Raw genomic sequence first — 14,141 nt, forward strand, 5'->3', positions numbered from 1 at the left:
TTTTATATGAAAGTGACATTTAGAAATTCTTTGATAACTGCTTCCTTGACATTGCTACTATTCAACAATATGAATCTCAGCCTTGTCAAGCTTGTTTGGTGAGTCAGCGCTGCAGAGAAAAACATGAACCACAGATATCTGTAAAGTGTGCCATTAGCAAACCCTGTGATTACAGTAATATTGTCTGTAATTGTTCATTTCAAATATAAATTTCACTGATTTGCACTCTCTAATTGCCTCAAATGACAGGAAGTGATGCTTCGCTGGGTCTTGTTTGCTTTGTTCTTTGGTGTCTGTGCCAGTGCCGGAGAACAGAAAAAGAAAGCGAAGCCTCAGTCCTGGTCAAGAGGTGGGTGATCTTCCTTTTTTAAAAGCATGCACGGCTATAGTTTCCATCTCAAGAATCAGTAGCTGAACTGAATTCATGGCTGTGAGCTTGAGTTTGCAACCACGGAGCAGTGTGCTGTATTCATTACTGGTGACCCCATTGTTGTTTTTGTCTTGCAGGATGGGGGGATAGTATTAGCTGGGTCCAAAGCTATGAAGAAGGCCTGTCAAATATGGTCAAAAGGTAAGACTTTTGATAACAGCCATGAATATCTAATGATTCTGGTTGGATATGAGTTTTAAGAACAAAATGTAAATGGGAAAGTGCAATCTGTGCCCCCTATTTCCTGATACAGCCTTACAGCTCCTCAAAATAATATTATTTGAAGGAACAGTTTGAATAGAAAAACACATTGTGAGATTCTTCTTATATATTGTATGCTAATACTGTGAATACCATACCACTATTTACAGTCTGTGAGCGGGATATATCTTCATGGGGGTGACTTACTGGTTCACGTTGGGGTTGAATACTTTATAAAGCAGAGCTACATTTGTTCTAATGGAATATAGCACCATTACTGCCCCATAAAAGCAAAGAAATTGCGTTTTATTTGTCATTATTCTTTTCAAATCTGGCACGGCAACTTCGATTTCTCAGGGATTATGTTGTGCAAGACTGCATTCACACCCATCATTGTGTTTATTGTGTTGAGAAATGTGTTGAATTGTTTCTCTGTGGTTTTGCTTTCACAGTCAGAAGCCTCTGATGGTCATCCATCATCAAATCGACTGCCCATTCAGTCAAGGTACTGTAGTAATCTTGTTTTATTACAGCAGAATAATATTGAATGTAAAAATAAAGGCTTGCACATCCTGTGCTGTCCTTCCTACCCTGACTTGGGCTTGGTTTCATGGGGAACACAATGGGTGCATTCCTTAATACCTGCCAAACAGGCAATGCAAATAGGTTAGAATTATATTCATTAATCACACAGCTGGTTTCCAGGACGTAAACTCAGCAGAAGTCTCCACTTGTGTTTCTCCACATATAGACATAAAGACCGCCTGCGGGGTCAAATCTGGCTTTTACTTTTGATTTTTGTCAGGTTTGAGGGAAAAAAGCTGAATATTTCACAGACTGCCAACATACCAGTCCATCATTTGATTGTGAAAACCTATAATTACTCTGTTTGGTTCATACCTCAACACACTTTGGGAAAATTTAAATAAGTTGAGTTTCATATATTTATGGCTTATTTCATTGTCTGGCAAGCAAACTAGAGAGTGGATATTTTAGGTCCAAACACTTGCGTGGTACCTTCTGTGTCTGTCAAAAAGTAAAAAAAAAAATAAGTGCATGGGCCAGAAGTTTTATTAAAACAGTCTGTGATAACTGAAAATGCCTGACCACATTTATAATTCTTGTTGGCACATGTGGTCCTTTTTAAATTTTTATGGGTGGGTTTCAACCGCATGAAGTCTTTTAAAAAATTACATAAGAGACAATTATTTTTTCTAATTTCAAATATAAGCTTAACAGAATTTTTTCAACAGAGCTGAAGAAGGCATTTTTTGCTGCAAAGTCGATCCAGAAAATGGCCAAAGAGGATTTCATCATGCTCAACTTGGTGGTAAGTACATTGAGCACGTGTATCTTTTATTATATAAAGAGACGCTGCAGTACAAGTAGAATATTTTTCACGCATCTTTGTACCTTCTTTGGTTTAAGCATATACTATTACCCTTCTGGACGTGTTATTTTTAGCACTTTTTAGCATGTCTTATCACACTTTCTTTGTGCTAATAATTAACTAACAACTATTATATTGTTCTTACAGGAAGAGACCGCAGACAAGAATCTGGCCCCTGATGGCTACTATGTTCCCAGAATCCTCTTTGTTGGTAATTACTTACACCAATTACCATAATATAGAATTAATTTAATTATTTTATAGTCTAATAGGACAGGTAATTAAAAATATATATTTCCCTTATTGTTCTTTGAGATTCAATTAGATTTGTGAAACTTACTTATATCCTCTGACTAACTTTAAAAGTCTCTCAGTGGTTTGCCTTTTTATCAGAATAAGGATTCAAACATAACAGATGGCATAGATATGGCTCTGATGAGAAGGAAAGGAATAAAGGCTAACTGGCTCAATAGTTATATATTTTTAATGATGGAGTGGGAAGTGTTGGCTGACTGGAGATTCTGTTTTTTAATCACATGAATAGAAAGTAAAGTGTCCTTTTGTTTTTTACACCATAGTGCTAATAGAAACCTGGGGTACATATTGTTATTTGCACTATACAGCACCTTGTAACTCTGGATTTGAAAGCTGTTTTATAAATAAAGTGTATATATTATAATACATTTATTATATATAATAATATTATATTAAATATAATAACATTATGATTATTATAAATCCTCTGATTAACTCTTTTTAGCAGAATAAGGATTCAAGCATAACAGATGGATAAGGACATAGATATGGCTCTGATGAGAAGGAAAGGAATAAAGACTAACTGGCTCAATAGTTATGAATTTTTAATGATGGTGTGGGAAGTGTTGGGGAAAGACTTGAGATTCTGCTTTTCACTCACTCCTAAATAACCACTTATTAAACTGTCACCTGTCATCAGTTTGTCTCTCTTTCTTTCACATGTCCTCACTTTCTCTCTTTTATTTTCACTTTCATTGCTTGCTTTCTCTCTTCGTCATTGCATACTTACACTATAGTTGCATATAATGACTGTTACAGAAACAGGCATTTAACAAAATCTTATTACAATCATGTGTCACGTGTCTTTCTGCAGATCCGTCTATGGCTGTGCGCGCAGACATTGCAGGAAAGTACGAAAACCGCCACTACGTCTACGAGCCTAGTGACATGGCACTATGTGAGTGACCATCCACTCTCTCTAATGACAGTACAGGGAAAGGAAGGGGGAGAGTGCTGCACACCTTACCTGTCAGGAACCCGATGACAGACTGAGCCGCTGCTGTTTTAACCCTCATCTTCTTCCTTCAATATTTTGACAGAGATGACAAGCTATTTTTGTGAGATGGGTCTGACAGAGACAACGAGGGGCTTCATATGTGTGTTAACGAGACTTTTACAGGTTTTAGGTTTCAGCAGGAGGGCACTTGAGGTCTAACTACTTATAGAAATGCTGTGTACTTTTTGACAAATCATTATGTCCAATTTGTAAAATGAAGTTTTAGTTACAGAAACAGAAGGCATGGCACCTTTAAGGCAATCATTTGTTAACAAAATGATGTCAAAATCACTTAAACAATCACACGATTCACAGTGCTTTATGTCTTATCAAAATGAACCTAATTGGGTGTAATGTTATTTGTATCACCAGTTAGTTAGTGAACATAGATAGAAGTTTTGGGGTTTAATGCTCTAGGGTATTATGATCTTGGAATGTGAGCAGATTAGCTGTACTTTGAACCTGAAGGTTACCTTAGCTAACCTGGTATAGACTTACAGTATATAGACAGCACTGGCAGCCCAATTTGCTAATTCTTATGCCTAAAGTGTCACTTATATATGATTTGTCAAGTGAGCCTTTTGCCAGCAAAGAAACATATGTATGGTCTTTATTCTGATTTTGTCCTCTCTTTTTCAACAGTGGCCAAAAACATGAAGAAAGCCAAAGTCCTGTTGCACTCTGAACTCTAACATGGCTGACATCTGACTTCTCTCCATCCTGCAGTCATGCTGGGTTATCCTGCTTAGTGGTCAGCACTGAAATCTGAAATGTTTACATGTTGATCAATAAAAACAATTGAAATTGATTTTTTTTTTTTTTACACCACAGTGCCAAAGAAACCTGGGGTACATATTGAATTTTGAAAGGCGCTTTATAAAAAAAGTTATTATATTATTTCATATTTATTATATATTATATTTACATATAAGCAACTTTATTATTATTATTATTTACAAGAAAATACACTTATTAAGCCAACTATTCTTTTGAACAATCATATTTAGAGTTGTAAAGGAATTAAAATCTTTTACAACTCAGTTGCCCCTTTTTATTGACATTTAATTAAAGAGTGGACCTTTTAAAAACATAAAGACCACTTAAAATGACAGGAGATACGTTTTAAAAGTAAGTGTTCAAAAGAACTGGAGTGGGTGTTTTTCATGTGATGATATGGGAAATAAAGTCTCAGTGGATATTAACCAGAAAATTTAATAACTGGTAGCAGCATTTTTTAACCACTTGGTGGCAGTAAAATATAGATGTCCAAGCAAGGTCTTATGACCTTTTCCACTGAAATCATATTTGTACTAATTGTTATTCACGCTAATGCTTATATTCTTTAGGTATGTTTTCTAAATAATATAAGAAGGGATCATAATTATATATAAGCACAGGTAATATTCAATGTGTACTTTCATTCTTCACACATACAATCCACACTTTAATCTGACTTGCATTTTATAGACAATTATAAAATTTTACAGTAAAAATTTATTGTGTGTTTATCAAACATGTGTTACAAGATCACTTCTCTTCTTGAACCTTTCCAGTCATTATGTTGTTGCACATGGAGTCATCCCTCAATTTATTCCTGAGCAATCTCCAAAGATGTGGATTCAGTCCCTGGGTGCATCTCTATTTCTTTTGTTAAATGGTCCTCCATGACAACTGCAAAAATACAATTTCTACACAACTCAGGCCTTGGCAGAACGGGACCGTGCTGCATTGCCACAAATAGCCCAGATGCAGTTTTTCTGCTGTCATAAGTAGGATTAATGAGCTGTTTTTAATTGTTACGGCTTCACTGTGGCGAGCATTCCTGCGCCTTTACCTTTTGAAAGAAAAGTAAGCTGAATGGGACAGACATATATCAGCAGGGGTGACTGTTCTGCAAACTTGCAGCAGTGTCAACAACATACACCCAAAACCTTATTATAACTAATGAGATGCATCCTGAAAACCCAGTTAGTTTCTTTGATTTCGGAGAAAAGCAGAAAACAGAGAATCTTTTTTAAATGGGTCAGCAAGTTCCATTCCTATGAAATATTATTTTTCCTTCCTTAACATCTACTGAAGGAACTGATCACTGAGAAATGATTAAATTATTCACACTACCATTGTATTTTTTTTCCTTTTTTCACATTCAGCACAGACATCTGAAGCAATTGTGTGCCTGCCTTTCTGTCATGTTTCTCAGATTTCTGTCTTTCAGACCCAAGATGATTCGTCAAAAAACTCTTGAGATTTTCCAACTACTCCTCCCCCTCCCCCCGACTACTTTTCTCAAGAAATAGGTTTCATAGCCTTACACTCCTGGGTTCATAACAAATGTGTTTTCTACTCAGACTTTCCTATATCCTGGGCATGACAATTCCCTGTCTGGCTCGTTGCTCTGCTGTTTCAGTGCTCTGAAGGAAATTCTACTTCCATAATCATTTCCAGCACTTCATGCCGCCAAAAACCTGTCATATTGCTTTAGGAATATGAAGTACGTTTACCATTACTTGACAAAAAAATGCAAATTACTGTATGTGAGTGGAAATAGAAAATAATAATAACTTAAACAACCTATGTCGCATACATGCACACACAAGCAGTATGTGTGTGACATAAAATTTACGTCCACACATCTGTGTATTTCATGTAGACAGGATACAAATCCGAAACTTTCTTTAGGTTACCTCTCAAAGACAGTCTAAAAGACTCATTTTTCTATGAAATTCTTTGCCGGAGCTCCAGTCTCATGTTTTGAGTTCTGGCCTTAAAGAAATGAGTCGGGGAGACTCTGTGTGGGATGTCGGCATCAAAATGTTCTTTTTCTTTAGAAACGCACACACTCTGAAGGACAGTGTGACAGAAAGATGTACTACCTCACAAGGTCTGCCTTGTGTGTTCATTACAGTGAGAAGGTGATTCTAACTGATATACTTTATGGTAATTTAGAATAGCATCCACACTTTATCTTGATCTGTAATAGATGATCATGGGGGTGTTTTAATTTTGTCTTATTCTATTAGAATGAAAACATGTTGTGTGAATATATTAAAGGAATGGTTGGACATTTTGAGAAAATGGCCTTATTTGCTTTCTTGCTGAGAGTTTGATAAGAAGAATACCACTAAATACGAATCTACAGCTAGGAGGTGCCTAGCTTAGCATATGAAGTAAAAACAAAAGTAGAGCTAGCCAAGTTCTGCCCAATGGTAACAAAACCCACCTATGAGCACCTCTAAAGGTAACATGTTATATCTGGCTTGTTTAATCTTACAAACACTCAAGAGCAAAAATGACCCATTGTGGTTTTATGGAGGTGGACACAGTCACATCCTTGAGTCTTGTTGTCTCCATGAGATTGCCAGGCAACCACACTAAACTCCAGGAGATGATGATGATGATTCTCAACTCTTGGCAAGAAAGCATATGAGCTTATTTCCCAAATGTATTCCTTGAAAGAAGAAGCATTTGAAGCCTGCAGTATCCACATTATTCCTTGTCACAGGATACCTTTCCCATGGCAAATAACCTTTTTTGTTTTAGGTTTATATGCAACACTGCTGTTTAACTCACAGATTTAGTTAAGCTTGATTGGTGGTGCAGCCGCGAACAGCAAAACTTGTCCATGAAAACAGTAACATTGTATTTAATGCAAAGCTGATTTAGTTTGTTACAGCTATCCAAGATCAGTTCTTCAAGTCCTCCCATCCCTCAGCAGTACGGGGCAGAGGTCATACTTTAATTGGGAGATATTCTCTTGTTGAACGTTGGGTTCCCATTTCATTTATTTCTTAAAAAGCTCAAAGACAGCTGCAGCATACTGCTTACTCTCACAGATTCCAGGCACTACTGGAAGATGGGTCCATAATTCACACAAGGTATCATGGGGCTAGGATTAGGATGGATAGCTCTAACTTACAAAAGTTGCCCTTTGACTACTGTACTAAAGAAAGTGGACATTATAAAAACAAACCCTTAAATTTACAGAAATATTGTTACTGAACATGCTGCCAAACACACAGAGACACACGCACACACTTTAAGTTCTTCAGTTTGACTTTGGCGGAGAGGCTGTCTGTGACAAGGACACCGGGCTATTAGTCCTCGTTTGCACACTGCTTGGACAATTTAGCTATTCAAATAGAGCCCGCTTACTGGAAAACAGCTCCTTAATGAAGAGGTGGCTGGGTAATATGCCATAAATATATTCTTTTATTCTTCCCACACACTCATAAATACACACTGCCTGTACGCATATAGAATCATTATGTACACCTATATGCACATGCACTCTTAAACACAAACTTTAACGCATAGTTAAACACACGCACACACACACACACACACACACACACACACACAAGGGCAGACTGATATTATAATGTGTTCTCGAGGAAACGGGGAGCAATTTTCGCCACGTAAATCAAAAAGGTCAAAATGCAAATGTCAGCTTTTCCATCCTCCTTGCTTTTTAATTATTCTGTCAGGTTCAAAGAGTCTTCATCAGAAAGGAGCCATTCTGACAAAGGAAGGCCTGAGCTCACAGATAAGCTCAATCTGCGTCTCCTCTTGACACTTTCCTCTCTATACTTAGCCTATCTACACTCCTCTCACACACACAGCGACACTTAGTATTACCTCAAAGTAAATTACAATGTATCAGTATGAACACGGTGCCAAAGAGATGGTTCAGCAATTACCAGTTGACTGTGGATGTTGAGTCAATTAATTTACTCTGTGGGGTGACTTCTTGTTAGCTGATTTTCAAAACTTAGTTGATACAAGATTAAAGTCCAGTATTGTTGGCTCAGGTCATGTAAAATGGAGCCAGTGCCAGCTTATAGATCTGCTTTCAATCATTCTGTACACACAGCTACAAAGGCAAGGACCTTCTTTCTGTTCTAGAGAAAAGAGACTTGCCTCTGAAAATTGACACATTTTCAAACACATATTTTTTAGAAGACATACTTTATGTGGTATTTTAAATCTAATTTATCATCACTTATTTTTCATGTAAAAAATGAAATAAAATACATTTCTAAAAATGTTTGCCCAAAGAGTACCTTTGATTTTGTTTTTCTTTATTTATAAATCACTAAGGAGTAAGAAAAACTTTTTTCATGAAGCAAGAAAAAGCCCACTGCCAACTTTTACAAATGAATTGTGTTTAAACATATAAGGCAGTGTTTCTCAAATTAGGGACCAAGGTGTGGCAGGGGGAGCTCAGAATCTTCGAGGAAAGATGGAGGAAAAGGCTATAAAAATTATAAAAAAATATAAAATCAAAGTAATGATCCCCTGACTTATAATAACTATAATTTCTAATAATATATTACATGAAATGTTGAAATCTTATTTGCCTTATTTTGCCTGCCGCCTACCACATTCATAAGATAAACTGTCCTTGTTGGCGGTCCGTGCCTGCCACAGAGCTGTTGCTCCTGAAATGCAGCTAGTTCGCTTGCTTGCTAGCATCTATTGATCTCACTCCCAAACACACACAAAGAGAAATAATGAATCTAATGTATTAAAGATTAGAAATACAAGTGTAAGTATTATTCCAGAAATATATAAGTTGTTATTTTTTTGTTTTTGTTTTTTACATTTGCCACAGTATTGTCAGTGGGTTCTTAAAGACATCTTGCAACAGGGCGGTTCCAGCCATAAGCTAATGCTATTTGGGGGGCCTTAAAAAAAACGTAAAAGTAAAGTAAACTTGAAAAGCTACTGGGACTGATTGCCTCAATTTTCCATTCTTAACTCATACAACTTTTCTTTTTCTTGTGATCATAAAATGTTTCAGAATCACAATTTATTCAAGTGTAACTGCCTGCGTGTACTGAAAGAAAAAAAAAACGTTTTCAACTGCTGAAAATGCTGTTTTATGTCGATAGGATTGCAGGGACCTCATCCCTGAATCTACAGCAGTCCTTCCCACTGCAGCTCATTATGTTCCTTTCTCACGTTGTGGCAGACAGGCAGCATCCATCTGTGTTCCAACTAAATTATTTGGCATTCATTTTCCATGCATTTTGCTGTTTTATTCATGTTTTTAGATTTTTATTTTCACTTTTTTACATGAGTTTATACTTGCAGTGAAAACAGGCCAGGCGGGGTCGGAGCTAGTGAAATATTCATTAGGTTGCAAAAAGGTGGCATGGAGATTTTAAGGTGTGGCCGAAGTATGAGCTGATTTAATCGTAAACAATCACATATATGAATATTTTCTTGGAAAAGCCCCAAATAAAGGTACTTTAACATTACATTATTGTGTCACATTACTAAATCAAACTTAAGCCTAAAATGATGTGTTTTTGACGCATTTGACACCATAATGGGATGGCAGTTGGGGTGGCACCCATCGGGATCCACCCCTGAGACCAGGCTCCAACTTTCTACAAAGTTCTCCATCACTGTACCTAGCAGGTCGGCTGTACATGGGGATCAAGTGTGCTGTTTGCCATCTTCATACAGATGAATTTACTTTAAAGTTAGATCACTGTCAGCTTATCTTATGAAACATGTTAACCCTCAATGGAAACACTGATTCTATTTTTCCGTTTCGAAACTTCACGTCTACCTAGAGACTCTCTTCACTTGTCTCTTCGTCTTGGGCTCCGTGACAATGGTTTTGATGCTATCAGTGTATAAAACACTCTCACGCACACAGAGACACAAGGTCACAGAGGTACTCTAACCAGTGAATAACAGGAGGCTGGAGCCGGCCGAGGTGGAGAGTGGTCTTGCCATGTGATTCGCCACATACATCAACTCTGTTGAGCAGAAAATTGAAATGGAAATGTGGGCCTTGAAAGAGTGTGGCTCCCATTTACCCCTGGACCAGAGCTAATGATTTGTCATTTCTCTCAGGGGCACGAGCTGCTGCCCTCACTCTCACACTCATACTGCGCCAGAGGGCTGGGCAGCCTCACCACCCTCTACTGTACTGTATGTAGTCTATACTTATACTGTATATGGTTTCTGTTTAACTCAAATTCTGGCATGATGATTTTGTTTACAGCAAAGCTTGAATCTGATGTTAAATTATAGAAATCTGTCAGGAGGCTTCTAGTAAAAAAGCTTTAAATATTCATTGAAATATGCAACACTTCCCAGTTTATAGCCTGACAGATTATTAAAAACATGCTTAGTCAACTGCATTCTCAACCCAGTCTCTCAAATACTTTAGCCGAGGGTCTACTTTATATCATCATAATAAGCCTAATTCAAGGAAGTTGTTTCACATATTGACTCAGATATTATCCTGTGGTTTTCACAAGTTTGCTAAACTCCACTCAGCGGACATTATGCACTCTACAAGCCAATAAAATATTTGACACTAATACCACACCCAAGGCCCATTTGATGTGTATGGCTGCTGGCTATTGTAAACGAAATCTGGTGTAAAACGCAACACTATTCTCATAGATGTTACAATATTAATATTTATGTAAACAGCAGTGCGGCTGTTAAGATTCAGCAGATGGTTTTTGAATTATTGAAGAGAGAGTTTCCAACATATTCTGGTCTGTGATCGCCTTTTATTAATGTCTGAATCGGATTTTTCATGAGCTTTCATCATGTCAATAGAGTTATGAGCACAGGGTCTTGGTGTTTAAAGCAAAGCTTGATGTGTGATTTATTATTGATCTGATGGCAGTATCTGCTGGGATACTGAACAGACACACACACAAACACTGCACTTTGGAAAATATTCTCTATTGACTGGATACCCTCCATGATTTCAGCCTCTTCCTGTTCAAAATTCTGGACTTTTCTCAAATCTTAATTTATTCACTGAGTTTAAAGAGTACTTGAAGGTTGGTGTTCAGTATACTATGTGAGGATGGCGAGGTAAAATTACAGTGAGTCAACTTAAAAGTACACATTTTAAAGTCTTTCTGATTAACAAACGATTAAAGATCTATTCTAAAAGTGTTGGTGATTACATTAATTCTTTGCTCAAGAACTTTAACATTAAGTGTGAACTGTACTGTACACACAAAACTTGAAAACACAACTTACCAGCAGTAAAACGAACAAGACGCTTCCATCTGACTAATCCAGCCTCACCTTGAGTCTGATTGACACCAAATGTGCGCAGTTTGTGTCTGTTAAAATATTCCTCTCAGAAACTAGCTACTCTGTTGAACATGGAATTTGACAACTACTAGAAAAATATTCCTCATATACATTTCAAAGTATTTCAAGATAACTGATTAATAAACAAATGTTTTACTCAAAAGATTTGAGATCCTGTAGTGATTCTAAATATAATAACAATATGCAAGGGTGCATTTGAATAATGACTTTGCTGGATGGAAACTCAAAAATGCATTACAACCATCAGTGAACATAAAGTACGGCTATGCATAATTTACATTTTTCAGTAGGTACAGTATTGACAAAAGAGGCCTTTTGGTAATATACCACAATTATTGCTGTATTGAAGTCATATTACCTTTCTTACCTTCAGGTACAACCCACACTCACAATCACACAACAGTTAATTCAGCAAAGCTTTCTAATTGGATATAAATGCATTTATTCTGTGTGATGACTCTCATAAATGATTTATCTTAATATAAAATCTCTCATGGTAACGCAGCCTGAAAGCATGATCAGATGATGATGCAATTAATTTCACCCTTCTTCAACAACTAACATCCAGCAGTTTGATTTAAAGCGACTCAAATGAACCATTCAGTGTGCAAATTGTTATTTCTCCCGGTAAGGTTGTTTCACAGACACACAAAGACAGACACAGTCAGAACAAGAAAGAATGCCAACCATGTGCAAAAGTAAACTAAGAACTCTTTTATTCTTTTTAGTTCATTTTATAATCTATCTTTAGCTGTTTTTTTTTCTACTCGAGTCCTTTAAAAGTTTGTCATCATGCTAGGTGCAGCTTCAGTGTTGGTAGTACATGCAAGGTTGTGGGTTCTGTTGGTGGAGGTTTTTCACACATTGGACAACTGGAGAGAGGGAAAACGGGGAGCGGTGGCTCTGAAATGTCCACTCTGGAGTCACCCCCCCCCCAATAAAAAAATAGAAAGAAAAAAAAACCCACTACAGACGCAGCTGCACGGGCAGGGAGGGGCACTGACCATCATCGAGGATTCACAAAGGGTTAAGCAGAAGCAGTTCAGTTCTTGCTGTGATAGTTGCCATCCAATCCATAAACGGGGACGGTTTTATATCATGACATCATTAGTTGACATCTTTAGTGCAGACAAAAGAAAAACAAAACTCTAGAAGCAGGCAGTCTCTTCAGGGAGGGCAGGAGGGGGGTTATACAAAAAAAACCTTCAGACAGCTTGGTAAAGAGTGAACAGGACAGTGGTGGGGAGGGAAACTTCATTCAGACTCCTGTTTGTGATAGGGTGACATTAACAAAGACATCAGGAGTATTGCTTGTGACTTTGGTCTGGGTCTGGTGGGGTGGGGGGTTTCTGTGATTATTTTTTTTAATCAAATTTCAAGGTTTGTACCTTCAAGTCAACTCTGGAACCCCCTTTTCCTGCTTTTCTAATACGGACTCATAAAACAACCAAAAAGAATAAAAAAATAAAAATAAAAAATAAAGGTACATATATGACATCACACGTGCCAGCTGGTGGATGCCACTTTTAGCTGAGGCACCTTACAGTGCATTTTTTTAATAAACATTGGTGGCTACAATGGGGATGAAGCCTGTTAACCCCGGCAGTGTTAGTGCCATGCTTTATGGTGCCCAGTGAGTCACAGAGAACCACTAATACTTACTTTAGAAACATTAACATCTTCACAGTCCCAGCAACAGGGAAAGAGTTCAAACAGTTTTTAGGATGGGATGAACTGATTGTACAGGGAACAGAAATTATTTTTGTTGTTCCTTATATACACAGAACTACTATACTGCAGCGATAATGATTGCAGGTCACAATATACACGTGGCCACCGACAGCTACAGATGCACTAAAGAAGCCTGACAATCCAATTTCCCCCATACTGAATGGAATACACACTTGTAGTACAAATCAAAAGTACATTGTTCAGTGGGTATACAAAAACAAACAGTAAAGGTTTGATAAAAAAAATAAATAAAAAAAAAGTGAGAGAAAAACATTTGCAAGGGCACAAACACACATGGACATCATCATCTTTGGTGAAGATTCCACAGAGTATACTTAAAGACACACACAGATTGCACGCGCGCGCGCACACACACACACACACACAGACACACACAAACATACACACACACAAACACACACAAACATACACTCACACACACATGTCCTACAGCTGGGAAGAGGAATTCACAGCAGCTACTTGGAAATACGTCCTCATTTACAAATTGAAAACAGGAGGACATTGATGCACTCAGGGTGTAAAGGTGGCAGGTCAGATCACAAAGGTCTTCTTTGAATTACGCAACTAACGTGCAGATCTGCAGATGAAGAAGAAAGGATGACAAAAATGACATCACACTGTGATACATTTGGTTGTAACCTACTGGTAGAGTTTCTCAGGTATTAGCACACAACATGTGAGTCTGTTCGAGGGATTACAACATGTTTGCATTTCAGACTATCACTACAGGCCGGCATAATGTGGCATCCAGTGAACGTAACTTACTGTATGTGGCGCTACAGTACATAGACCATGCCTTCTATTAATAGTTCAACTGACAGCTATCATGGATCCCTGCCACAAAGTTATATAGTTACAAGATCTGAGAGGTCTGTTTATGCTATCACTATTTCCACTTCAGTATTATCCCCAATCCTCAAATGCCCAATCTTAAGAAAAACAACAACAACAACAAC

General features: G+C 37.4%; 1 protein-coding gene across 1 annotated transcript; it reads left to right on the forward strand.

Moving 5' to 3' along the window:
* Positions 1-254: 254 nt before the first annotated feature.
* agr1 (anterior gradient 1) lies at positions 255-4,085 on the forward strand. The gene is made up of 7 exons (XM_035677022.1): positions 255-349; positions 508-571; positions 1,084-1,136; positions 1,885-1,961; positions 2,169-2,232; positions 3,151-3,234; positions 3,976-4,085. The coding sequence occupies exons 1-7, from the start codon at positions 256-258 to the stop codon at positions 4,023-4,025; spliced, it is 486 nt and encodes a 161-aa protein (XP_035532915.1). The 5' UTR covers position 255; the 3' UTR covers positions 4,026-4,085.
* Positions 4,086-14,141: the final 10,056 nt, after the last annotated feature.

The sequence above is a fragment of the Morone saxatilis genome, unplaced genomic scaffold (genome assembly GCF_004916995.1).
Source record: "Morone saxatilis isolate NCDOM2014 unplaced genomic scaffold, NCSU_SB_2.0 Contig5, whole genome shotgun sequence".
NCBI classification, from domain to species: Eukaryota; Metazoa; Chordata; class Actinopteri; family Moronidae; genus Morone; species Morone saxatilis.

Bases quoted from the DNA above. Each gene is read 5' to 3' on its own strand.
- agr1 (XM_035677022.1), top strand. From the start codon at position 256: ATGCTTCGCTGGGTCTTGTTTGCTTTGTTCTTTGGTGTCTGTGCCAGT. The intron at 572-1,083 runs GTAAGACTTTTG...TTGCTTTCACAG, and splicing joins CTGTCAAATATGGTCAAAAG to TCAGAAGCCTCTGATGGTCA. The intron at 1,962-2,168 runs GTAAGTACATTG...TTGTTCTTACAG, and splicing joins TCATCATGCTCAACTTGGTG to GAAGAGACCGCAGACAAGAA.